The 27,530-nt window shown below is 44.8% G+C and overlaps 2 protein-coding genes and 2 non-coding genes across 4 annotated transcripts; 1 reads left to right on the top strand and 3 right to left on the bottom strand.

Moving 5' to 3' along the window:
- Window positions 1–6,379: 6,379 nt before the first annotated feature.
- On the bottom strand, window positions 6,380–6,451 carry TRNAW-CCA (transfer RNA tryptophan (anticodon CCA)). The gene has a single exon. It is a non-coding gene; the product is annotated as a tRNA-Trp (tRNA).
- Window positions 6,452–7,097: 646 nt separating this feature from the next.
- Window positions 7,098–7,169, bottom strand: TRNAD-GUC (transfer RNA aspartic acid (anticodon GUC)). The gene has a single exon. It is a non-coding gene; the product is annotated as a tRNA-Asp (tRNA).
- An 86-nt stretch (window positions 7,170–7,255) lies between these two features.
- L2HGDH (L-2-hydroxyglutarate dehydrogenase) lies at window positions 7,256–8,855 on the top strand. Its single transcript, XM_069095203.1, has one exon. The coding sequence runs from the start codon at window positions 7,326–7,328 to the stop codon at window positions 8,667–8,669; it is 1,344 nt and encodes a 447-aa protein (XP_068951304.1). The 5' UTR covers window positions 7,256–7,325; the 3' UTR covers window positions 8,670–8,855.
- Window positions 8,856–25,486: 16,631 nt separating this feature from the next.
- On the bottom strand, window positions 25,487–26,720 carry LOC138166643 (cell division cycle-associated protein 3-like). Its single transcript, XM_069095086.1, is given in 3 exon segments — window positions 25,487–25,887; window positions 25,889–25,929; window positions 25,931–26,720. Coding segments are annotated over 3 exon segments (819 nt in total). The 5' UTR covers window positions 26,582–26,720; the 3' UTR covers window positions 25,487–25,760.
- Window positions 26,721–27,530: the final 810 nt, after the last annotated feature.

Raw genomic sequence — 27,530 nt, 5'->3', positions numbered from 1 at the left:
GGAAACAGGTTTAAAGAGGGGAAGGTAAGAAGGTACTTATCAGTGATCAAACAGCTAGGAATGAGTAAACAGAAAAAAGCATTAATCAAGCACATATATCGGGCATTGTACTAAATTTCTGGGTTAGGATTTCAATTTAGTCCTTCCTGATTCTACATCTAGAGCTTTGTATTATGGTTTTAGGATTCAGGAAAATGCCTCCCCCAGGCCTCCTGGGCTCCTGCCAATTCCCCTCAATATCTCCCATATAAGTTTCAAGTGTATTCCTTTCACATAAAACCAGGTTTTTCTTTGTACAACTAGAGATAAACATTTAAATGCAAATAGCCTGGGGGAGGCAACCAAATGAATGAGATTCAGCCCTACTGCTGACAGAGCTAAGTGCACAAGTAAATTGTAGTCTTGATGACAACCCATAATCCCCTCTTCCCTATCTAAAAACAGACTCCCCAAGAGGCCCTGCCCAGTTTGCTAGTGGTTCTCTTGCTCTGACCATACAGGCTCACCTGTATACTCACCCATGCCGGAAGACAGCCTGACCCTTTGGTGAGAATCTTGGGCCTTTGCCTCTGGCCAGTAGAAACTCATTTCCCCTCTGGCACAGATGCTGCTTCGGGAGGCTACAGCCGGAATTCCTAGCATCTCTATTATGTTTAGTCTTCCCTGCTCCCCTTCTCTGGCTCCTTCTTTTCAACCTTTCTCAACTTTCACTAGCATTTTTATCTACAGTATAATTCCATATTTTGACCAGCGATAGGTCCTAGATTTCCTAAGGAAGTATTAATTCCAAGAAAACAAAGTGCTGGAGGTTTTTCAAAAGGGATTATCTGTTATGAGACTATGTGTCCCAATTCTTAGTTCAGAGAATTAGGTCATGGGAGCTCTTTTATCTTTAACTTCTAATTGACTATTCCCTAGTAATCATGAGCCTTTGGTAATTACGAGCCAGCTTGCCTGCATGGTAATATACATTCTGCTAATTATCCAGTTTTGGCAAAGACAGTTCTATTTGTACTCTTGATGCCATCCCCTCCTGTCTCCTCTGGCTGCCTGCCCCCAAAATCTGCCTCCTTCCTCTCTCTGTTTTCAATCTTTTCCTACCTCCTGGCTTCTTCCCTCTGGCAAACAAATATGCAGAGATATCTCTAAACTTTAAAAAACAAACAAATAAAGAAAAAGCCAGAAAAGCCAATTTTCAAGACAATTCTATAACCCCCTGAAGTTGTCATAGGGGTGTGTTGGTAGTTTTTTTAAGGGGGGTTGGGAGGGAAATGTATGGCATGACATACTTTTAAGTTTAATTTGCTTTATTCACTTATTCTCCATTACTTTCTTAAGTTGTTAGTCAACAAAATAACAAATCAGGTTTTCCAATTTTGAGGTGTGAATGCTCACACTGAAAATTTAATTTAGTCACAGTTTTCTGCTGGCTCCAGCAACCTCCCCTCTCCCCCCACAATTATCTCTCTTCCCTTTTTTCAAATACACTATTGGAAAAAGCTGTCTCTGTCTCTTGTCCCTATTTTCTTTTCCTTCTCTCTTCGGAATACCTTGTAGTCTGGCTTCTGATCTTATCACTCAACCTAAAGCTGTCTTGGTCTCCAAAGTTACCCAACAATCCTTTAATTGCCACATTTGAAAGCCTTTCCTTAATCCTCTTTCTCCTTGACCTACAGCTGCTTTCCTCTCGGTGGATCCGCTTCTCTTTGACCACACACTCTGCTCTGTCCCTACTCTCCTCCAACCTCTCTGGTTACTCTTTCTCAGTCTCTTTAGTTAGATCATCATCCAAATACCCCTTAGCCCCAAGGCTGTGTCCTAGACCCTTCACTCATCTCTCAGTTGAGCTCTTATCAGTTCTTCTGGGTAAGATTGTCATCTCTACGAGATCATACCTAGATCTGGTCTGTCCAAGTCTTTCCCCTAAGATCTATCTCCCAGATATTTCTAACTGGGTGGCCAGAGGCAAAGGTCCAAGATTCTCACAGAAGTGTCAGGCTGTCTCCCGGCCTTGGTGGGAACCTTGCCCTTATGGGAAAGATAGGCATCTTGCATTATCTTTATCCCAGAGCACACCCTTCTTCCTAAATTCCCAGCTGACATAAAAGCTTTAACATCCTTCTTATCTCCTAATTTTACAACTTTGGAACTTCCCCTACTCTTCTCTTTCTCTCAGGCCCTGTAAGACTGAACAAATGGAATGGGAAAAGCATTTATTAAGCCCTTATGATTTGCTATTGTGCCAAACTCTGGGAATAAAAACAGAAAATAGCTAGCTTATCCATCTAATATACATACTGTCCCCAAAGTCTTAGTGAAGTTTTAAACTTTCATCATGTATCTACAGTTTAAGCTAGGGCAGGACACCCTGCACACTGAGATTCTATTATCTATTACATCAAATCAGCTGGAAAATTCTTGTGGATTCTAGCTTTCCCTCCACTCACATTAAGTTCTTCTAGCTCAATCTCTGAACACTTTTCTCTTGGATTATTGAAATAGACTCCAAATTGGTTCCTTTGCCTTACCAGTCTTTCTAACTCACCATGAATGCATCCTCCACCTGGTTGCCAAAGGGATATCCATAAAGCACAGGTCTGTCCTTGGCACTTCTCGGTTGTAGGATATGTATTTGGCACTCTACAAATATCTTTCTGTTTTGCAAACCACACTTATAAGGCCTCTCACACATTTCTTAGCCAAGAAAATACTTTAAATGTTATCCAAAACAATGTTATGGCAAGAATAAGATTTATATCATAAACATATTAAAATTTATTCACATATTCTCCATCACTTTCTTAAGTTGTTAGTCAACAAAACAACAAATCAGGTTTTCCAGTTTTGAGGTGTGAATGCTCACAGTGAAAATTTTTTTGTTGTTTTGACGAGAAAAATTAGTCCAATTGCCATTTTCGGGGGGAATAATTTTAGTTTATGATATAAAATAGTTTAATGGGATAATACGGTACATGCTGCAAAGTAGGAAGAAAGCGAACAATTTTACTTATGGGGATAGTGGATTACATAGCTTTTTACATTGTCTTCCTTTGAAGAAGGAATGATTTTGTTATTGGATTCTATTCTTCCTCTTTCATATTTCTCTCATTTCTCCAAAGCACAATTTGCCCATTTAACATGATCTACAAACGAATAATTTCTTTTGAATGCCTCTTCTTTCTCCCCTATTTCAACAAGCATTTACTCTAAAAAAAAATTATTAGTATCTTTCATTTTTATATTACCTTCATTTCTGAACATATTCTTCTATCTCTCCTTAATTCCTCATCAAGCCAACCTTGGGAATGGGAAAAGAAAGATTAAAAAGAGGTAGTTCCAGGAAAATAACCAACACATTAACCAAGCCTGACAATAAAGACAGTTTTCCACACCCAGAGTCTCCCCAAACTCTGCAAATAAAGGAGGGGGGTGCCCTTTCTCATGTCTTTTTTCCAGGCTAAGTTTCATAGGCATCATTATTATTAATTATGGCATTTTAATTATCATTATAATATTGTAATTGTTATAATTATTCAGTGAGTTGAATGCCTTTTCACCAACCTTTGAGTTCACAGATCAAGAAATGAATGACCAAATGTAATGGAAATGCAGATTTAAAGATCTTCCCTGCCCCTAGGCTAACGTGCACCTGGAGCCTGGGGTGGGAGGCTTGTTTTTCAGTAGATACTTTTTGATTGGCCAGTGGGTCAATAAGGTTGTTACATTCTCTGAGCCAGGAGAAGGCTATATAAGCCCTGATGTGTAGCTTTGTTTTGGGACTCACTTTGAGAAGTGTTCTGTGATTTGATCTGAATTCTGGGAAGCCGTTGTTGAGAGTCCCCCGGCTTTGAAAAACCCAGAATGTGGAAACCCAGATGTTGACTGGGTATGGATGTAATGGTTGGACAGTTTGGAAATCTGTCTACTTGATGTTTCTGTCTTGATAATTATGCCTGTATACTTTGAGGTTCAGGGTGCTGACCTTTTCTCCTGAACAAAGTAAATGATATATGTCTGACTGATTAAAGTAAGCTTGTTAACCCATTTTGAGTTGCTTTCCTTTAACAAAGCAGATCCAAGAACCTGTGGTAGCTGCAAACCCTGAGGACTCTTGGGGTGCTTGCTGCTACACCAAATAACACTTTTAGTATGATTGCTGTTATGGATAGGCAGCTGCCTATACACTGTGATTGGAATCGGTCCAGTGGAGACCTCCTTATGCAAAAATCCTGCCTTAACTTGTCATGGGATCTGAAATTCTATCAGTAGAGATTAAGTCCTTTGAGTTCAGAATCCTGTATTTGCTTTGAGGGTTCTAGATGTTCTCAGACAATGAAGGGAGGACCACACATTATACTGTACAAAAGAAACATTTCAAATAGCAAGAGGTGAATGGAAAGTGGACATTGTTGGTCCTATGGGCTGGCTTGGGGGGAGGGGGAAGGAGTATAGAGGGGGACTTGTGCTTCTACTGTGTGCAATCAGTTTTGTTTTAAAAAGAGACTGTGTGACTTATTTTGTTTGAAATGATGGATTATTTTTTAATTTAATTCTTCCATATAAGAAAACATGTCCCTAAAACATATCCTTGAGGAATTTACTTACCTTTTTCTTTGCAGAAGTGGAGGACTATGGGTATGAATCACTTCCTTGGACCCTACTTCTGCTCTAGGGGTACAAGACAGACTAACAGTAAATTGCTTTATAATGAATCACTCATATGGGACAGTTTCCTGGAGAAACTGTGTCCTGGAGAAAGTGACCTTCTGATAAGGTTCTAGAAAGAACGTGGCATCCCTCTTGGTCAATAGTCTTATAATACATTTGCCTCCCAGATTGTTCAGAACAGGGAGCCATATTAGAACAGATGTGACAAGCATGAAACATATGTGGATTAACATCATAATTAATTGGTTGTGTGATTTGAAAGACCCACATGAATCCCAGACCATACCATTATGGCTCTCCCTGAGAACATAGCCCTCTTCTGATTTCTAGGCCATCTAAAATTTATTAACAGGGAGGCAGTTTAAGTGGGAAGAGTGAGAAGCTTTAGATAAAGTGTTTTATTAACTGGTTAGTCTACTCCAGGCACTTCATGAAACTTTAGTTTACTAATGTAACCTTGGGCAAGTTCCTTTAACTTCCTGGGGCCTCAGTTTCCTTATCTATAAATCAAAGGGACCAGGCTGGACAATTCCAAGCTTCCTTTTTTAGCTCTAGATCTCTGGTCTGTGAAATTCGGGCACTGATCTTATGGTCAAGTGAGAATTCACTCTAGATTTAGGATTCCTCTCTTGTCCTGTGCATGCTGTTGCTCCTTACCAACACACACACAAGTCAAATTTAGTGATCCAGAATAACAGAGACCTGAAAAATTCCACCTTCAGGACAAAAGCACTTATTACTTTGGGGGTTATACTCCCCCCAGAATCTGCTGTTGTATGTGAAGAGAGAGGGCACACAAAAAAATTGAGGAGCTAATCACTCACTACTAGGAGCAAAAACCTTTTATTCCGTATGTGGAAGCAGAGGCTAGCTGGGCTCCTGTACAGATCCGAGGGCAAAGGAGATGGGAACAACAGTGATGGCTGGAGGGCAGAGGCCCCTCACTCTCCCATCCCTCCTGGACCCTGGCTAGAAGGGATGCTCACAGACTGGGACAGCCCCCAACCATCTCCTCCTGGGGCTGGGACCATCCCTCCCAGATTGGTCTCTCCTGACCTCACCAGGTGGGGGTGGTCCTGGAGGGAAGGTTGGGCTCTGCTTTGTCTCATCGGTTTCCCGCTGGGGGGTCACGGGCACAGAGCCACAAAGCAGCCAGGAACCCGCGACTTTGCTGTGCCCCTTCTCCATTCTTTGAGCACGCCACATGACATGGAAGGAACCTCTGACTGCGAAGGGGCCCCGACTTCTCTGCCTGCTTCCAGGGGCAGCCCCCCTAAAGCGGCCCAGCCCAGGGCTCAGGGCCTGCGGTACTCATCAGCTGCCGGAGGTTACAAGAGGAATGCAAGAGCTTTTCCCGCCCAGTGGAATGGGGGCTGGAGGGCTGTACGGCCCCAGCATAACCAAACCCACCCTCTGGCCCTGCAGCCACTAGCGGGCCTCGGTGCAGCCAGTGCATGGGAGTGACCCCTGCCCATAGCCACACTACAAGTGTTTGTTAAGGGAGTTGGGGGGGGGGGGTACAGGCATCTGCGGCTTCGGCCAAGTTGAGTCCAGCCTGCCTGTTTCCCTCACCCCCATTGGGAAATCTGGAAACACCCCAATGTGGTTCTGCTCCCCACCTTCCCCGGCAGGGTGCAGAGCCGGAGGGGGACGCCTCGGGCACCCTCGTTAAAAAGATCTCCAGGATCCCCAGTTGTTGAAAGAAAAACCTTGACCCCGACGTGATTCGAACACGCAGCCTTCTGATCTGGAGTCAGACGCGCTACCGTTGCGCCACGAGGTCCTGCTGAGCTGTGTGGCGCGCGGGCTCCTAGAACCTCACCATCCCCCTCATCCCGCCGCCCCGCCCGCTCCCGCCCCGCCCTCGCGCCTGCTCAGTGCGTGCTGGCTCCCTTGCCATCCTGCCCTCCCTCCGCCTCCGGCAAGGCGGGGACGCTGAGCCAGTCAGACCATTTCGCTTTTCCTTGGCCTGCTGCGGGGACCGCAAGGCCCCAGTATTAGTGCCCGACACCCTCCCCCACCCCAGCCCGGGCGGCGAAAGAGAGGGGCATATCCCGACCCTGCACCCTCCGCTGGAAGGAGGAGGCTTTTGGCGCTTTCCGCCCGCCTGAGGCGCGCTCCCGGGGCTCCTTTCCCGCTGGTGCGCGCGCGCTCCCGCCTGCCTCGGGCTTTGTACTGGTTACTACTTAGAGGCTGCCCGCGACCCGGAAAAGCAGCATTCCCCGGGCTGCCTGTGCCCCCGCCCCCGCGACCCTCCCCTTTCCTCCCTGAGCAGTGGGCGCTCGGGGCCTCTCGCTCCCTGCCTTTGAGTCGTATTGACAAGCACAGAAGGGCCCCCAGACTTTAATCACTAGTAGTGTGTTGCTCTGAGACATCTCCGAGAAAATAAAATTAAATCAATTGTGGTCTAGCAAAAATTCACTTCCACTCTCCCCGTCGGGGAATTGAACCCCGGTCTCCCGCGTGACAGGCGGGGATACTAACCACTATACTAACGAGGAGCTGGTGCTCTCTTTGCCTTCCTGTGCATAATTCAAGGAGGCACCACGCCTTTCCCACCCACCCCACCCTCACCGGAAGCGGAAGTTAGGTCTCGGCACCACCCGCCTCCGGCACATTTAGGTCTTCGAGAAGCCCTGCTGCTGCTCAAGGACACCATGGCGTCCCCGAGGGGCTCCATGGTGGCGCGACTTCTCCGAGACCTAGCCACTCCACCTCAGGCCCGGGGCCTAGCAGGCCTGGAGCCGCGGCCCGAGGCCGGCAGCGCCCACACGTACGACGTGGTGGTGGTGGGCGCGGGGATCCTGGGTCTGGCCTCTGCCCGGGCCCTGCTCCTCAGGCGGCCGGGCCTCCGCGTGCTGGTCCTGGAGAAGGAAGCCGGCCTGGCGCAGCACCAGACGGGCCACAACAGCGGGGTCATCCACAGCGGCATCTACTACACTCCAGGGTCACTGAAGGCCCAGCTGTGCGTGCGCGGCGCCGGCCTCCTCTACACCTACTGCGAGCAGCGGGGCCTGGCACACCGGCGCTGTGGCAAGCTGGTGGTGGCTGTGCGCCGCTCAGAGCTGCCCCGCCTACGCGCACTGCACGAGCGCGGCCTGCAGAACCAGGTGCCCGGTCTTCGCCTTCTGCAGCCGTCCGACATCCGTGCCCGGGAGCCCCACTGCCGCGGCCTGCTGGCCCTCGAGTGCCCCTCCACTGGCATCGTAGACTACACACGCGTGGCCGCAGCCTTCGCTGAGGACTTCCGTGAGGCCGGCGGCTCCCTCCTCACCCGCTTCGAAGTGAGCAGCATGCAGCTGGCCCCGGACCGGCCCGGGACGCCCGTGCTGCTGTGCAGCGCCCGCGGAGCCCAAGTGCACGCTAGGTTCGTGGTCACGTGCGCTGGGCTGCACTCGGACCGTGTATCCCAGCTTAGCGGCTGCAGCTCCGAGCCTGCCATCGTGCCCTTCCGCGGGGACTACCTGCTGCTCCGGCCTGACAGGACTCACCTGGTACGAGGCAACATCTACCCGGTCCCGGACCCCGACTTCCCCTTCCTCGGCGTCCACTTCACGGCCAGGATGGACGGCAGCGTCTGGCTAGGGCCTAACGCTGTGCTGGCCTTCAAGCGGGAGGGCTACAGCCCGCTGGACTTCTCGGCCCATGACACGTGGGAGTCCCTGCGCCACAGCGGCCTGCTTCGGCTGGCCATGCGCCACATGGCCTCTGGCCTGGGTGAGATGTACCGGGCCTTCTCCCTGCACGCCACCATCCGCCAGCTGCAGAGCTTCGTCCCCGAGATCAGCGTGTCCGACGTGGTCAGGGGCCCCTCCGGAGTCCGGGCCCAGGCCCTAGACAGCCACGGCAACCTTGTGGATGACTTTGTCTTCGACGGCGGCGCGGGGGCCTTGGGGGCCCGTGTGCTCCATGTGAGGAACGCCCCGTCCCCAGCTGCCACCGCCTCCCTGGCCATCGCGGAGGTGATCGCGGATCAGGTGGAGCAGAGGTTTGGCCTGTGAGCCAGGCAGCCGCAGGGGCTTCTCTTATCCTTGAGCACAATTCAGCCAAGTGACTGGATTGGTTATTTAAAAAAAAAAAAACAAAGCTAGTAGTCTCATTAAGTCTTGAGAGAACACTAACATATGAATTGTATACTGTGAAAGCATTTATTTTATAAAATAAAAGTCTATGATCCTTTTAAAAAATTTACATGTGTATATAAAAATCACTGGCCTGGCAGTTATGAAATGGACAGTGGTTTAAATAAGTGATCAAAGATTACTGTGCTAAGTACTGAGGATACAAAAAAAAGCTACCTGGATGGGCATGTGTTTGGCCTGTTTGGTGGTTGTGATTGACACTGATTACTATGCAATTGTTCAAATAAGTGATCAATCAAAAGGCATTTTGATTTGATTGCTATGCTAAGTACTGAGGGTACAAAAGAAAATCAAAAACGACAGCCCCTGCCCTCAAGGACCTACCTTCTGTTGGGGAGAGCCATGTTAATAACTAGAGAGTAGATGGAACTGTAATCTGAGAGCTCCTGGACCTGGGACAGGTCTCCAGTCTAAGGTGGCATTGAACTGAGGCCTGGAGGTAGCCAAAGCATTTAAGAGTTAGAAGTAAGGGGCAAGCATAGTGCAAAGGCCAGGAGTTGGGAGCTGGGCTGTGGTCTGTTGGAGTAGTAGGTCAGTGTGGCTGCATCACAGGGAAGATCCAGTGTTGGGAGAAGAGTAAAGTGCCAGAAGACTGGGAAGGTAGGAAAGGACCAGATTATGAAGAGCTTTAGATGCTATGCAGAACTGCTTATTTAATTCTGGAGATAATAGGGAGCCAAAAGAGTTTAAGTAGAGGGATGACAGGGAGACCTATGCTTCAAGAAAGCCTCTGGCTGATGGAGGATGAATTGGTGGAGGAGGGACCTGAGACAGGGAGGCTTTTTAGGAGGTAATTGCAATAATCCAGGTGATCACAGCAGTGGCAGTTTATAGAGGAAAAAGGAGATAGGTAAAAGAGATGTTACTAAGGTAGAAACCACAGTATGTGTCAACAGATTGCAAATATGGAGTGAATGCAAGTGCATAGTCAAACACTCAGGTTGTGAGCCTGGGTAGTGCCCTCACATGAAGAAATAGGAAAGTTTGAAAGAGGTGAGGGTTTGGAGGAGACAGAAAATAAGCTCTGTTTTGGACATGATGGGCTTGAAATGCACCCATTAGGCCATGCTGTTGTAATCACATACTACAGACAGTACTGCAGACCTCTACTTAAAGCAATTTTTATGTAATTCCAGTTTGCTCTCAGAAGTGGGGAAGGGAGGGAGGCAAACAGGCAAGGAGACCACTCATCCATAGAGGGAGGGGACCAGCACAGGGTTCATTCATGGGGGTCAGGGACATAATCCAGAGCAGGAGAAGGAACTTGGGGGCCAGGGAGTGCCACATGGTACTGCAACACAGAGGGACAGAAGACAGGGGCTGGACAGGTAAGCAGAGTGGTGCTAAGGGCTCCTCTCTTGGTGCTCTCAACCCAAACCCCCCACTCCCCCATTGGGCAGTGATCCCTGCCTCTGGTCACTTTTTTGGGTGAGGGGCAAAGCTGAGTGCCTAGCAGAAGGGAAGGAGGAGAGGAAGAACACAATACTGTAAACATGGATGGGTTTTTTTTTTTTAAATGCATATGCCTTTCAGGATTCTTTATGTATGTAATGTGAATTTATGAAAAAGTGAGAACTGTCTGTATATGCATATGTATTATACTCAAGTGTACATAATACTAATAGGCCTTCAGGCCCTTCCCCAGTGACAGTGGTGCAGGAGTAGAGAAAGAAGAGGAAGACACTAAGAGTTAGGTTACTATTTCAGTATCCTCAGTGGATTCAAAGTCTTCTCAATGTGGCTACTGGCTCCAACAATACATACCATACCTCATCCATGCCCACTCTTCCTTCTGTACCTCTTGTCCATGTCTTCCCACAGAGGAGTTGCCTTTAGGTGGTGCAGTGGATAGAATAGTGGACCTAGAGTTACAAAGACCTGAGTTCATCCTGACTCAGACACTTACTAGTTGTATGACCAATCACTTAATCTTCATCCATAAAATGGGGATAATAATGCTTCCCCCTCCCCAAATATATGGAAGACCTTTCTCTAAGTTCTTTTAGAGGGTAATTTGAAATATTTAAAATAGGGCTACATATGAAATATGTTACCATTTGAAAAAAAAGGAAATTAAATGGGGGTTGGATGAGTTGGCTTATCACCAGCAAGAAAGTTAACATTTCTCCCTGGAGCAGGGCTGTTGAGCTCCCATCATGTGGCTACCATATGTCAGCTGTATCAGGCCTGCCTCGTATTTCAATGCCTTTTTCTGTTTTTGACCTTGTCAAGAAATATAATGGTCCAGTATCTGAGTCCAGTTAGACACATTCCTCTGAATTCGGTTAAAGTAAGTCAACATACCACTCTTCTGAGGTCCCTCTATATTCAGGGCACTATGGGTAAACAAAAGAAGCCATTATAAGATGATGCTTCTGCTGTCAAAAGTTATAAATTGCTTGGAAAAGCTAATAAACAGATGGAAAGTTAATACCAATTTAAATAACAGGTCAATGAAATGTCACAAGACAGTTTGTGGCTAATCATAAAATTAATGTGTTGTCCTATTAGAGTTCAGAGGAGGGAGATACCTTCCCTTTGGGACAGTCAAGATAGGGGAGTGAAAAGAGGTAGACCTTATGCTGGATTGGATTTCATGCAATTCGATAAACTGGAGGAGTGGTTCCCTCCCACAAGGATAATAGGGAAAATCAGAAGATGGGAGAAATAAGTTCTGTTTTGGACACAATGAGTTTGAGATGAATTTATGAGGCCATGTTGATATTAATTCCATTAATATATATGTAACAACACCAAGGGTCAGCCTTCTCTAGTAACAGTGGTGGAAAAGGGTGGTAGAATCCTTGGAGATACTAACTTTCCCAAGCATCCTCATTTTATAAATAAGGAAATTGGGACTTTGAGACATAAAGTGACTTGTTATTAATACATTTGGGGCTGGAAGAGACTTTAAAAAACTATTTAATTTGACATTCTCTCCCCACCTTACTTTACAGACCAGGAAACTGAAGCCCAAAGTAGAAGAGCTGAATTTGAATCCAGGTCCTTCAACTCTATATACCAACAAACATGTTTTCCACAAATCATGATGATTTATCCAGCACCTACTTTGAGCAAGATACTTCTAGGGCATTGAGGAACCAATTATTAAAAAAAAAAATCCAGTTCCTGCCTTCAAAGAACTTACATTCTATTTGGAGGATGGAAACAAATGAGGAATTCCACAAGTAGACCCAGATAAAGGGAAAGAAATATGCATTTATTAAAGGCCTACTATATTCCAGGTACCCTGCAAACATGATCTCATTTTATCCTCATGCCATCCCTAGAAGCTCAGTGCATGTATTATCCCCATTTTATAGATGGAGAAACTAAACAGATGAGAGGCAGTGATTGCCCAGGGCCACACAACTAGTAAGCATCTGAAATGAGAATTGAACTCTTGTTTTTTTTTTTTTTTTTAACTCCAGGCCCAGTACTCTATTCATTACCTAGCTGGCTCTAAAAAAACTAAGTATAAAACCAGGTCGAGAGCCATGGAGACAACGGTGAGATTCAGGCAGAATGATTTGATGAGGGAGGAAACCCACAACTTCAGAGGTGGGGGTGGGGGAGTAGGGAAACTCTGGAAAAGCTTGAGACCATGTCCTGTATTCTGCAGACTAAGAACTGGCAACCCTATACTATCATGAAGATAGGTGTGGAAGTGTGATCTCCAACACCTCCCAGGAGACCTGAGAAGGGGCCTGCATCAGCAGCAGCCAGGGAACACAGAGGTCACCCACCTGTTACTCTTCTTCCTAAAAAGGAAGGGGAAGGAGAGACCAGTTGGGTTTAGGATCAGGGATGAAACAAATCTTCCACCATCAGCCAGTGATAGGCTAAGTTGGGATATGTATCGCACAGTCTCTGAGGACACAGGGCTATATTTAGAAGAAAAATAACATGAAGGCCATTGGGGAAGAAGGTCGTCTTACATTTGTGTTTGTTGATGCCCACAAGCTAACACTTCTGTGTTGCTTTAAGGGTTTCAAAAGGTTTTCTTCACCGGAATCTGGTAGGGTTCAAAGACAAATATATAGGCCTCAATTGACAGAGGATACTTGGAGTTACCCAGCTGGTAAATGTGTGTTTGGGGGAGGGGGTTATAAGTTTATAGACTGAAAGTCAGAAGGGACATAAGAGATCCAGTCATTCCTCTGTCCCCCTCCACAAGCATGGTATAGTGAAAAGAACATTACCTCCACCCCTTCCCTTTCAAACACCACCTTTGACGCTTTTGACACTTACTGCCTACTTGACCTGGGATAAGTCACAACCTCTCTGGACCACACTTTCCTTTTTCTGTGAGAGGGGGCATCTAATCCAGCTCCTGAGGATCAAAGAGATGAGGTGACTAACATATTGGGGAGGGGGCGTAGGATAGCGGGAGAGCAGGTCACATGGGCAATAAGAAGCAGAGTAGGAAAGTGAACTCAGGTCCTTTGACTTCAAGAGAAGGCCTCTTTCCACAGCACCACATAATCTATTCTGCAGGAGAGGATCAACAGAGATATTGAGAGACTTACCCAGGATCACATAAATACTAAGAAAATCAAGTCAGTATTTGAACCACCAGCTCCCTGATTTTAAATTCATTCCTTTTTCATCATAGGCTTGTGAAGGACCAAGGAGCAAGTATTATTGCCTCCATTGTATGGATGAATGGTTGCATAACATTAAAAATAAATGATGCTTTAGAAAGATGTCCATGGACTGATGCAAAGTGATGTGAGCAGAACCAGCAGAACACTGTGCGCAGTAACAGCACTATTGCATGAAGAACTGTGAATGACAGCTATTCTCAGTAGTACAATGATCCAAGACAATCCCAAAGGACTCACGAAGAAACATGCTATCTGCTTCCACAGAAAGAATGGATATTGTCTGAAGGCAGACTGAAGCATGCTATTTTTTGCTTCTTAAATTTTGTTGTTGTTGTTTGAGTCTTCTCCAAAGTGGGAATATTTTACATGTTTGCACATGTATAACCCTTATTGGATTGCTTAGAATCTCAGGGAGTGGGGAGGGGAAGAAGGAAGGGAGGGATAGAATATGGAACTCAAAACTTTACAAAACAGTTGTTAAAATTGTTTTTAACATGTAATTATGGGAAAAAGTAAAGTATTAAAAAATTGATGTTTGCATAGCAAATTGCTGAAAGGAATGTTTATTGCATGACTTCTTTATCTTTCCCCTCCTCCTCCTCCTTCTCCTCCTCTCTCTTTTCATTCAATTAACTCATTAATCATTTCTTGAGAGCCTCCTATGTTCAAGGACCTAACAAGCTGTCCTCAAAGTTCAATTTGATTTCAGCTGACTAGTCCAACCCTTTTAAACAAGTGAAGGTCACACCCAGGGAGGATATGCCCAAGATCACAGAGGTAATAAGTGACAGAAACAGGATTCGAACCCAGGTTCTCTAACACTGGAGCTAATGCCCTTTTTACTGTACCCCCAATCCAATAAGCTTTTGTGAAGCACCTACTTTGTGCCTGACACGATACTTGAAAATGAAGCAGTAATTTAAGAGTTCAGGCTCCCTGTTTTGAAACAGGATAATGGCAATGATCAATGAGAAAGTTACTTTAAAGAACTGAAAACAACTTCATGATCAGGGTGTTTCTCACCAAGGAGTAGATAGTACTGAGCCAGGATCACCCAGTGGACCATTTGGGAACTGGTCCTGGCTCCTTTTTTGTTTAGCATGGTGACCTCAGAAAACATGGGCGGCCCAGTCCGCCTTGGACAGGCTCTGGAAACTCTAGGCCCACCCCAGACAGGCTCCCAGTCCATTGTCAGCCCAGAGCTAGCTGGACCTTGGAATCATAATTACTTCAACAATTAAGCAAGTTTTCCTTGGACTATTTTTAATAATTTACTTAAAAGTGTCTACTATGTCACAGGATTGTGTATATAGAGCTGGAAAGCACCTTAGAAATCTTTTCCATTGTCATTTTACAGATGAGGAAACTGAGACTCAGAGACATCAAGATGACAGAGGACTCAAGATATATAGGTAGAAAGGAACTCTCCTAATTTAGAACAGTAATTGGTCTGCTTCCCCAGATCAGCAACTTTTCTTTAAGTTGGAATTTTAGAGACTTGCCTAAGGGCTCTGAGAGATTAAATGATTTGCCCAGAGTTACAGGAACCAGAGGCAGAATTCAAACCCAGGTCTTCTCCACTTCCAGTAGAGCTCTTTCTCCTCCATATCATACTGCCTCCAAGACTATGTCAGCTTTTGGGCCACAATGGAATCAGAATATCAGAGCTGGGAGAGACCTTTGAGAGAACATGTGGTCCAATACTCATTTTTAAAGTTGAAGAAAGTAAGACTCAGGTAAAAGATGGACTTGGTGAGTACACGGAGGAGGTAGGATTTTCAAGCTCCCAGTTCAGTGCTAGAAACATTCAGAGAAGGGAGAAACAAAAAGTCAGAGGATCCAAGAATGTGATCTCAGAGAATCACAGAATTACAGAATCTCAATGTTTCAAGGGATCTCAGAGGTTGCCAACTCCAGTTCTCTTCTGAACAAGCATCCCCTCTACCATATCCCAGACAAAAAGTTCATCCAGGCTGTGTTGGAATGCCCCTGATAAAGTGGAGTACATTTTACTTTTGGACAGTTACAATTGTTAGGAAATATTTCCTGATATCAAGCCTAAATGTCCCTTTTTGTAACCAATTCCCATTTCCTATGGTTGTGCCCTTTGAGGCCAAGAAGAAACCATCTAGTCCCTTTTCCACATGACAATTCTTCAGATACCTGAAAACAACTAAGACCCCAGGCTTTTCTTTTCTAGCCTAAATATTGCTGGTTTCTTCTCCTGGTTCTCATGGCATGATCCAGAGGACTTTCATTATTTTGGTCACCATCCTCTAGATTTTCCATAAAATGTGGCATCCAGAGCTGATCTAATACTACTTTTTTAACTTCTCCATTTGTTGGGGTGGCTATGTGGCGCAGTGAATAGAGCATCAGTCCTGGAGAAGGGAGGATCTGAATTCAGATCGGGCCTCGGACACAACACACACACAAACCTAGCTTGGGCAAGTCACTTAACCCTAATTGCCCTCCAAAAAAAAACCCAAAACTTCTCCATTTGTTTTTTTAATTCTATTTTAACAATTCTTCCATTAACAAAACAACTAAATTGAGGATGTCCATTTACATAAATGAACAGAAAGGGGATGGGAAAGCAGTGAGAGTGGACCTTGTGGTAACCCCTATCGGCCAGTTTGCCTTTGCCCTACTTGGCTAGACTGGCTCCCAGCATTTTGAGAGGGAACTTCGAAGGTTTAGTCAAACAGAGAAGCAGCTGCTTCTGAACAGCCACGGCCTCTATGACCCAGAAAAGAAGGAATCCTTACTGGGGACTTCAGAGGAAGACATTTTCACACACCTGGGCCTGGAGTACATTGCACCAGAACAGAGGAATGCCTGAGCGCCCTGGTCTCTCATCCCACACATGCCTCCATTTGTGGGTAGCAAGAGAAGCCCCCTGAGTGGGGACTGCAGGGATTGGGTGGGGCAGAAGAGGCCTACCCTGCCACACATCTGTCTGGTGATGATTCTGCCTGCTCTCCTCCCCAGCAGTCTGTGGAAGAAGCCTGGACTTCCTTGTGTCCAGCTCCTCCCCACTTTGATTCTTGGGAAGTTGAAGATATTTTCAGATTAGTTCGGAGAATCTGAAAATCCTCAGGTCTTCTAAAATCACTCAACCTATGAGTCAGAGAAGGGGTTCCCAGCACCATCTTCTTGCCCAACTGAGGCTTTGTGGAGAATGGAATGCCAGAATCAATAGAGGCCTGGAATGCCTATACCAAAGTGCCCTTTAGAAATGTAGGGCCCATAATTCTTTGCCTTTTTTCATCCCTAGGGGTAGGGCATTAATTGTTTCCATGTAAATGCATAAAAAGAAAAAAACCAATTATAATTAAAGGGATATCTATTTTTGCAAGGAAAAAAATAAATGAACAGAAAGAAATGATTGTACATGAAACAGTGAATCTCTATTAAAAGTTTGCTTTTGTTTTTAAATAATATAACAAAGTCAACATGTTTTAATGCTATCCTTTTTGTCATTCTTGCTGGTCTTCCTTTTCTCCTATTAAAAAGTGCTTTAGTGACTTTCCTTCCTTTTCTTCCTTCCTTCCTTCCTTCCTTCCTTCCTTCCTTCCTTCCTTCCTTCCTTCCTTCTTTCCTTCTTCCTTTTCCTCCTTCCCTCCCTCCCTTCCTTCTTCATTCTCTCTCTTTCTAAAAAGAAAAACAAAAGCTTTGAAACAAATATGAACAGTCAAAGCAAACCAAATTCTCACACTGCCTGAGTCTGAAAATGTTTGACTTATTCTATACCCAGAGCCCTTTACTAGCTTGTCAGAAGGTGGGCTGAATGCCTCATGCTTGGTCCTCTGGGATCCTGTCTAGCCATTGCTTTGATCAGAGTTCTTAAGTTTCTCAAAGGCGCTTTGAACACTGTACTCTAAATGTAATTTAACCAGGGCAGAGTGTGTATATACAGCAAGATTCTTATTCATTCATACTAGACTCTGGGCCTCTCCTAATTCAGGTTACTATTGCATTAGCCTTATCACATATTTTTGTTCCCATACTCTCAAAATTCAGTGGAGTGTTCTTGGAACTTTTGGGGGGGGATTGGGGGGGGGAGAGGTTTGTATTCCCAGCAGCTAACACAGTGCTAATCACATAGTAGATACTTATAAAAAAGTTTATTGGTTTGGCTAGGGTGATGAGATCTCAAACCTACACAACTTAGTGACCTTGGGGTTACATTGGGCTGTAAGGGAGTATGTGGTCTCAGCAGCTCTATCATAGCTTAGAATCACAGAGTCACAGATTGTTTAGATATAGGCTTCATGTCCCAGCTAAAATCCCATTTTCTATGAGAAGCTTTTCCCGATCTCCCTTAATCTTACTGTTTTCCTACTGAATATATCTCATTTGTACATAGTTGTTTGCACCTTGTCTCCCTGTTAGACTGTGAGTCTCTTGAAGGCAGAGTCCTTCCTTCCTTCCTTCCTTCCTTCCTTCCTTCCTTCCTTCCTTCCGTATCCCAATAGGGCAGTTAGGTGGTACTGTGAATAGAATGATGAGACTCATCTTCCTGAGTTCAAATCTGGCCTCACACACTTACTAGCAGCTTTGTGACCCTGTATAAGTCACTTCACCCTATTTATCTCAGTTTCCTCATCTGTAAAATAAGCTGGAGAAGGAAATGGCAAACCACTCCAGGATCTTTGCAAAGAAAACCTCAAATGGAATTGTGAAGAATCATATACAACTGAACAAAACAAATGTTATATATCATTATTATTCTTATTATTACTAGCTATAAATTATAGAAGAGATAAAGATTTGCACCAATGCAAGGCATTTCTGCACCAGGAGTCCCCTACCTGATGATATCGCAGGTCTGAACAATAACAACAAAACCACAAAATTAAAAAAATATATAATAATAAATTAAGGATGTTGGACAAGATGACCTCTAAGCTTCCCTCTGACTAAATCTCTGATCCCATGTCCTGTGATCTTATTAATGGCATCTTCTTAGTTTAAAATTCCTGTCCTCTATCCTGGGATAGAAAACTACACCTGTAGCAATACATTCTATTGATTTACACACACACACACACACACACACACACACACACACACTTTTTGATTTGATGTAGCAATAGCCAAGCTTGAAAATGAAATAAATGGGAAAAACAGTGTGGAGGATGGGCTGTCCAGCACACACACACACACACACACACACACACACACACACACACAGAACTGGCACTGGCACACAGCATATGCTCACACTTTGCTTCCCAAGGGCTGCCTGCTGGGTGATGGGTACAATCTTGGTGGCAGGGAGAGCAGACAGCCCAGACAGATGGGTATGGCTGTTTTTTCTCTGCCCTCTTCCCATCTCTCCCCCAGTGCCTGGTCTTTTAACATGTTGCAGGGGTTTATTGAACTGAAGCTGAGTAGTTTAAGAAGTTGCTTCTTATTTCTAGTTTCTTAAAAACAGAATAATCCTTCTTCCACTCCAGCAAAGCAGCTTGTGCCACAACCACTCCGCCCATCCTCCCTCCTCCCCATCCTCCCTGTCCCATGTGTCTGATTGTTTTCTCCATTTTCATTGGTTTAAGATTTGAAAAATGCCAGCCATCCTGGCTCCCTCTTGTGGCCAAAGTGTGTATATACGCATGCCAGGCAAACAAAGACTTCAGCTGAGATCCAGGACGAGGCCTGATTAGAATGCCTAGGAATTTGCACTACAGCCTGCCCAGAGTAGTGGGGTCCTGTAAGATTGAGTCATCGTTTGCAGGCGCCAGTGTTGCCTTTTTGGCAGAAATGAACTGTAGCAGTGAAGAGTGTGATCATGTTTTTTTTTTTTTTTAAATCAGCCCAACACTTAGGGAGTTAAGACAGTACTTTAAGTGCCCAAGACTCCAGCCTTCTCCCCGCCCCTCCCCGCCCCTTCTTTTCTTCTATCCCACACCAATCCCTCCTTGCCCACCCACTCTTCTCTAAAAGAAAGAAAAACAAAGCCTTTGTGGCGAATATGCAGAGTCAGAAAATGTACCTTTTCTTTTCCTCTCAGAAGTGCATCACTGCTCTGTCAAAGGGTGTTACCACCTCCCATTCCCTCCTCATTTTACTGATGAGACCCAGAGATTAGATAACTTTGTGCAAGTTCACACAGGTTTTTAGTGAAGTCAGGCTATGAGCTCAGATCTTTGGACAGATTGAAAAATAAATAAATACAAATATTCATCTAGTGGTCAGCTCACCGACAGGAGCCTTTCTGAACTTTGCCTTGGGGACTGGTCCTAGGATAACTGGAAGAGGCTCAAAATGACTCCTGCATGTTGGGATCACAGTGCAGTGTGTCTGAGAGTGACTGGTCAGACCAGTGGGCCCTGGGAAGGCGCTTCCACAGACTAAGCACAAACTGACCATTAGGAGTTTGAAGTGTTTCCAAAAAAAAGCAAAAAAAAAAAGAAGTTTGAAGCAGAGATGTCTCTAAATTTATGCATCAAGACACAGCCCACTCCTGTGCCTATACTTTTTTTTTTAATGCTTTATTAACTTCTGATTTACATCATTCATTTCCACCAGATTTTGAGTTACAAATTTTCTCCCTGTTTTTCCCCTACCCACTGCCTCAAAGTAGTGGTCCCACAGGATATCCCCTCCTCCAATCTGCTCTCTCCAATATCTTCTCCCATACCCCCTTCGACTTTTCTAGTAGGGCATGGTGGATCTCTATGCCCCAGTGCCTGTATGTCTTATTTTCCAATTACATGTAAAGTAGTATTAATAATAGTATATATATGTGTGTGTGTATATATATGTATACATGTACATATATATATGTATTAAACATTTGATTTTAAAACTTTGAATTCCAGATTCATTCCCTTCCTCCCTTGTTACCCACCCTTACTGGGAAGATAAGCAGTTCAGTATAGGTTGTACATGTGTAGCTAATGCAAAACATTAACATAGTAGATATATTGTAGAAGACTGACTATATTTCCCTTCCTCATATCCCACCTCCCACTTGTTCTATTCTCTACTTTGATCCCGTCCCTTTTCAAAAGTAGATGCTTCCAACTTCCCTCCCCCCCCAGCCTGCCCTCCCTTCCATCATCCCCCCTCTCATCCCCTTCCCCCCTACTCTCCTGTAGGGTGAGATACCCTATTTAGTGTGTATGTCATTCCCTCCCTGAGCCAAATTCAATGAGAATAAGGTTGACGCATTCCCTTTTGCCTTCTTGTTCTTCCCCTCCATTGTAACCATTTTCCCTTGCCCCTTCTATATGAGATAGTTTACCCCAATCTGTCTCTCCCCATCTCCTCACATTTTATTCCTCTCTCACCTCTTAATTTCACCTTTTAAGTATCATCCCTTCCTAATAAATTGGTCCTGTGCCCTCTATCTATGTATACCTGTAAACATATACACACATTCACATATATATTCATATACCCATATACCCTCCTATATAGACATATATGTATATATTTGTATTCTCTTCAACTATTTTCATACTGAGAAAAGTTTCATAAGTTACAATTATTGTTTTTTCATGTAGGAATGTTAATAGTTCAACTTTGATAAGTTCCTTATAATTTCTTTTCCCTGTTTATCTTCTCATGCTTCTCTTGCTTCTTGCATATGAATGTCAAATTTTCTATTCAACTCTGGTTTTTTCATCAAAATGCTTGAAAGTCCTCTATTCCACTGAATGACCATATTTTCCCCCTGAAACATGATACTCAGTTTTGCTGGGTAGGTGATTCTTGGTTTTAATCCCAGCTCCTTTGCCCTCCAGAATACCACATTCCAAGCCCTTCAATCCCTCAGTGTAGAAGCTGCCAGATCCTGAGTTATCCTGATTGTGTTTCCATAATATTCAAATTGTTTCTTCCTGGCTGCTTGTAATATTCTCTCCTTGATCTGGGAATTCCAGAACCTGGCTATAATATTCCTAGGAGTTTTCTTTTTGGGGTCTTTTTCAGGGGGTGAGAGGTGGATTCTTTCAACCTCTATTTTGCCCTCTGGTTCTAAAACATCAGGGCAGTTTTCCTTGAGAATTTCTTGGAGGATGATTTCTAGGTTCTTTCTCTGATCATGGCTTTCAGGTAGTCCAATAATTTTTAAATTATCTCTCCTGGATCTATTTTCCAGGTCAGTGGTTTTTCCAGTGAGATATTTCACATTGCCTTCTATTCTTTCATTTATTTGGATCTGTTTAACAGCATCTTGATTTCTCATAAAGTCATTAGCTTCCATTTGCTCCAATCTAATTCTGAAGGAATGATTCTCCTCAGTGAGCTTTTGAGATTCTTTTTCCATCTGACAAATTTGGCTTTTTAAGGCATTCTTCTCCTCATTGCCTTTTTGAGCCTCTTTTGCCATTTGAGTTAGTCTGTTTTTTAAGGTGTTATTTTCCTCAGTCAGACAGTTGACTCTTATTTCATAATTTTCTTGCATCATTCTCATTTCTCTTCCCAATTTTTCCTCCAGTTCTCTTATCTGCTTCTTAAGGTCCTCTATGGCCTGTAACCAGCTTGTATTTTCCTTTGAAGCTTTTGGAGCATGAGTTCTGACTTCAGTGTCTTCCTCCTGTTCCATGCTTTGATCCTTTTTGTTCCCAAAATAGGAGTGTAAAGTTGGGTTACTCTGTTTATTTTGCTTCCTTTGCCTGCTCATGTCAATCACTTTACCCTTGGGCTTTTTGCCACAGTAGGACTCTGCCACCAGACAGGGGAACTTTTGTCCCAGATGCTGGGGTTTTCTCAGCTGCCAGAGGTATTAGTTGGGTGCCCTCTCTGAAGCCTCCACACACTCTGGAAAGCTGGTTGTACAGCCCAGGATCTCCAGCCTAGACCACAATGCAGATCCATGAAGGTTAAAGCAAGAGCGATTACCCCTCAGACTGGTCTCTTGGTCCCCCTACACTCTGCAGACTAGGAGCTGAAGCTGCCACATGGCTGCACTGCAGCCCTCAGTGGCTTCTAGCCCCAGGGGCAAAAGCCAATGCACTCCCAACTACTGGGTCCCAAAGTCCGCACTGCACTGACCTCTCACTTTGTCCTTAGCATTTATGCATTGCTAATTCTGGTCCGCCACAGCTGCTGGTGATCTGGAGTCCCTCCACCTGATGATTGGTCAGGCCCACACTGAGGCTAAAACCTTGGCTCCATGTGGCTGATCTCGGCTCCCAAAGCACTGGGCTGGCTTATTCCTGCCAGCCTGCCTGGCTGTCCTCAGCGGGAGGTTAGCTTCTCTTTATCATTTTGTGGGTTTTATAGCTCCAAAGTTTGTTCAGAGTCCCCTTTTACATGGATTGGGGAAGGTGGGAGCTGGAGTGCTTGGAGGTCCTGTTTTTACTCCTCTATCTTGACTCTGCCCCATCCTGTGCCTGTACTTAAAACCTCAGCATCTTGGTAGAGCCAACATAGAGCTTGTACTCTGCCTTGAGAGCCCAGCATCACCTCCAAGGCAAGTGAAGGGAGTTCAGTTTTGTTGTTGTTTTTCCTTCAGGTTCCTAGGTACTTGACCTGCCTTTATAGTGCAAGTCTTCCTGATAGATTTGGTGCTGTATTTTGTCATGGGGAAAAGCCTCATTTTCATAACAGAAATGCTGGAGACAGACTGTCATGGGAGCAAAGTAAAACCACTAACTTACTCAAATTGAAGGTTTGGAGTAAATGGAAATAAAGTAGAATTTAGCAGGACTAGCTATACACAGATTCAAAGATTTTATTTTGCTTTTTTTTGGAGGGGGAAAGGCAGGGCAATTGGGGTTAAGTGACTTGCCCAAGATCACACAGCTAGTAAGTGTTAAGTGTCTGAGGCCAGATTTAAGCTCAGGTTCTCCTGACTCCAGAGCCAGTGCTCTATTCACTCTGCTACTAGCCACCCCTCGAATCATAGATTTTTTGAAGCTAGAAGGGCCCTTGAAAATCCAGTCCAGTATTTAGTGAATTTAGAGAAATATAGAGGCCAGAGGTTCAGATCTGGCCTTTGAGTCATTTCTTAGTTGTTTCTGAGTCTTTGTGACCCCAGCTAGGGTTTTCTTGGCAGAGATGCTGAGGTAGTTTGCCATTTTCTTCTTTTTTTTTTTTTTAATTTAAGCAATCGGGGTTAAGTAACTTGCTCAAGGTTACATGGCCAGTTATTTCTGGGTGTGGTGCTGAGTATCTGAGCCCAGATTTGATCCAGGTCATCCTGACACTGGAGCTGGTGCTCTTACTCGCTGAGCCACCTGGCCGCCCCTAAGCAATTGGGGTTAAGTAACTTGCTCAAGGTTACATGGCCAGGTGTTTCTGTGTGGGTGCTAAGTGTCTGAGCCCAGGATTTGATCTCCAGGTCTTCTCAACACTGGAGCCGGTGCTCTTACTCGCTGTGCTACCTGGCCGCCCCTTGCCATTTTATTCTTTGGCTCATTTTACAGGTGAGAAAATGGAGGCAAACAGTGTGAAGTGACTTGCCCAGGGTTACACAGCTTGTATGTATCTGATTTGAACTTGACTTCTTGACTCTAGGCCCAGCAGTCTATCCATTGTGCCACCTAGCTGCCCCAAATGTGTGCCTTTGGGCAACTCTTTTAACACTGGGCCCACAGCTCATCAGTGTAGTAGACATGGGCTACATTTGGATCTTGAGCATGTAGCTTCATGGAACAAATGTAGCCTATCTAACCTGGGCATGTGGTGTGCCTGAGATTTTTAACTACTCCCAGGATCTTACATTAGCTGACCCAGGAAGCTAGGTGGTACAGTGAGCACCAGGCTTGGAGCCAGGAAGATCTGAGTTAAAATTTGGCCTCAGATACTACCTATGTGACTCTGCACAAGGCACTTAACCTCAGTTCCTTCATCTGTGAAATGAAGAGAATAATAATACCACCTACCTCTCAGGGGCTTTGTGAGGATCAAATGAAATATGTGTAAAGTGCCTCAACATGGTACCTGGTACACAGCAGGTGCTTAATAAATGCTTCTTTTGTTTCTTTTCTTCCATGTGAAATAGTAGGCCCATGTTCCATTCTATAAGTGATCATCACTAAGGCTGTTACTGACAGGTTCGGAAGAGATAATTGGTGCTGACAAGTCTTTTTGAATGTTTCTAAAGTCAGTCCTGAATTCTTGGCCAAGAAAACCCCAAATGGGGTCATAAAGAGTTGAACATGACTGAAAAACGACCCAGAATCCAATCAAAGAGGATCCCTTTCAAAAAGTGATTATCCCAACCAGAGCCAGTTACAGAATGTCCATGAATGCTCCATTATAGGTCATCATGGTTCTCCTAGAAGTAACATTCCAGCATTCTCCCAACATGGCTGATTAGAATACAATTAAAAGGGGCAGCTAGGTGGCACAGTGAATAGAACACTGGCCCTGGAGTCAGGAGGACCTAAGTTCAAATCTAGCCACACATATTTGACACACTTATTAGCCGTGTGACTTTGGGCAAGTCACTTAACCCCAACTGCTTTCCAAAAAAAAAAAAGCAAAAACATAAAATAAAATACAATTATAAAAATATGGGGGGCAGCTAAGGTGGCATAGTGGATAGAGCACTGGGCTTGGAGTCAGAAAGACTCATCTTCATTAGTTCAAATCTAGCCTCAAACATTTACTAGCTGTGCAACCTTGGCAAGTCACTTTGCCCTGTTTGCCTCAGTTTCCTCATCTGTAAAATGAGCTGGAGAAGGAAATGGCAAACCACTCTAGTATCTTTGCCAAGGAAACCCAAATGATTTCACCAAGAGTAGGACACAACTGAACAGCAAATTAAAATATTTTTTAAAAGAAGACAAATTTCATAGATCCTAGATTAACCCTTGATTTGTCCAGCCTCTTATTTTACACATTGGGAAATCAGTCCTATGGAGCATGCTTATAGCTGTCATTCCAGTGACTACATGGATGCTTTGGAGCCATTGGTGACCTAGCACAAAAAGAACTTTGCTTTTTGGGCGGCCAGGTAGCACAGTGAGTAAGAGCGCTGGCCCCAGAGTCAGGATAATCTGGGATCGAATCCAGGCTCTGATACTTAGCACCACACCCAGAAATAACTGGCCATGTAACCTTGAGCAAGTTATTTAACCCCAATTTCTTAAAAAAAAAAAAGCAAAGTTCTTTTTTTTTTTAACTTTTTAAACATTTTCTTTAATATAAAAGAAATCATACATACATCAAATACACGCTGTACAAGGGGGGAATGAGGGAATTATCTGGAACTCAGATAAGGGGAGCAGGGAGATAATGGTTGACAAGACATGCTTTCTTCTTCAGAGCCAATTATCTCAGTTTTGTGGGGAGGCAAGATAAAGGAATGTGTCTATCTCTAGGCTATTAAGGGAGGAGACAAAATGAAGCATCCAAGTCCAGGAGGAGAGAGAATTGAAGTCTAGTTCTCAACCAAGGGACAATGCTGGTTCTCTTTGTTATGACCCTGATCCCAGGCCCATGCGGTGATCTTCAGAGGGTGTCCAGTTCCCAGAATAGCTGCTTCTTTCCGTTCTCCCACATTCTCTCAGCACTGTGGACCGTTTACTCTGCCGAGGCATCAGGGGACCCAGGGGAGTTATCGTCCTGCAGGGTGGTGAGGGGTGATCTTCCTAGGACCTTGCCAGCTGGTTTCCTTCTAAGAGGCCTAGAACCTGAGGAACAAGGTGTCTCAGAACCTCTCAAGAACTTGTCAGGGTCCTGGCTGGTCATTCGAAGTGCTGGAGGCTGTTCTGTTGCTTCTGTAGTGTTTGCCTGTTTGTGAGAAACCCCAGTTTGGCTCAGGGAGGCTGGTAGTTTCTGGCATTCAAGGGATAGTGGAGTATCCAGAGACAAGTCCTGCTCAGGCTGTGATGAAAACTTCACAGGTAGGGCCAGCTCAGTGGAATGCTCTGGCTTAGAGGCTTCAGTCCCAAAGTCCTCACTAAGCTGCTTTACCAACTGGTTTGGAGGGTCTATTGTGCTGGTCTTCATGGGTGTTCGGATAATGCCAAATGTGGGAGATCTGGGATCTGAACCTTGAGGTTGCTCCATATCCTTGGTCTCCACCACTTCCTGCTGCTGTGCCCCGAGGGAGGGACTTAATTGTGGGGAACTCTCCACCTGAATGGGGGTACGGAGAATGCCTGCGCTGGGAGAACGAGGGTCTGTTACGTGCGCCAGATGCTTGTTGCATGGCGCAGGACGGGCCGGGGTGACCGGGACGCTCTTGGCCGAGCCCATTTTCACGGCTCGGCCGGCCAGCTGCCCAGGAGGGCAGGAGGACGCGTGGACTTTTTGGGGTCAAGCTTTTCTTGCGGATCTGTTAGCATTCGGTTCTCCAAGTTGCGTTTCAAACCTGCCGCCGCACCCCCCGGTTCCCTCTGATAGTTCTTTTTTTTTTTTTAATGATAAGATAAGCCCTGAGTAGTCAGTCACTCCACGTATTTCCTCAGTTAAAGGAGAGGAGGGAAGATGGTTGTAGAAACCCTTAGCTAATAAAATAGACAGCTTTTTGGCTCAGCCTATTCCATGTTCCCATGTGTCACATACCGTGTTTCCCCGATAATAAGACCTATCCCGAAGATAAGCCCTCCCCTTACTGTGTAAGATTCCTCTAAAATAAGCCTTCCCCCCAAAATAAGCCCTATTGAGATTGCTACTGTAGTGAAGGTGATCCCCTGCTCTACACGCTACATTACGGTACCCTCTGTATGCACCGTCCCCTCCTCCCCCCCGTGAAACGCACGCCGCGCTCCGAGCTGCATCCAATCAGAGCTGCAGCAGTGAGTGCGTCATCCTGTTCTTCCCCAGTGATTTGCTTATTGAATAAAGGTACATTTTTTTTGTTCACATTTACCTGTTTATTAAAATTGCTGTCAATGTTCATTAAAATAAGCCCTCCCCTGAAAATAAGCCCTCTGGTGTTTTTCTGTCCAAAAAAAATATAATAAGACAATGTCTTATTATCGGGGAAACATGGTAGTACACTCTTTGCTTTGACTCTTCCTTCCAGCATTCTCTCCTTATCACCAAATCCTGCTAAGAAGACTCAGCTAGGCTACCTAATGCCCAAAGTCCTCTGTTTTATGTTTCCTAATTAGGTGACTGAACACAGTTCTTGTAAATATGGTAAATGTGTTCAGAGGTGACTTTGTAAGTTTGGGAGGCTTACAAATTCTGGGTCCAAGGA

The sequence above is a fragment of the Petaurus breviceps genome, unplaced genomic scaffold, assembly GCF_028583685.1.
Source record: "Petaurus breviceps papuanus isolate PSGF00001 unplaced genomic scaffold, PetGlider_PUasm1.0 225, whole genome shotgun sequence".
Classification (NCBI taxonomy): Eukaryota; Metazoa; Chordata; class Mammalia; order Diprotodontia; family Petauridae; genus Petaurus; species Petaurus breviceps.
The sequence above is the reverse complement of the archived record's forward strand: the minus strand, read 5'-3'. Positions and strand labels throughout refer to the sequence as shown.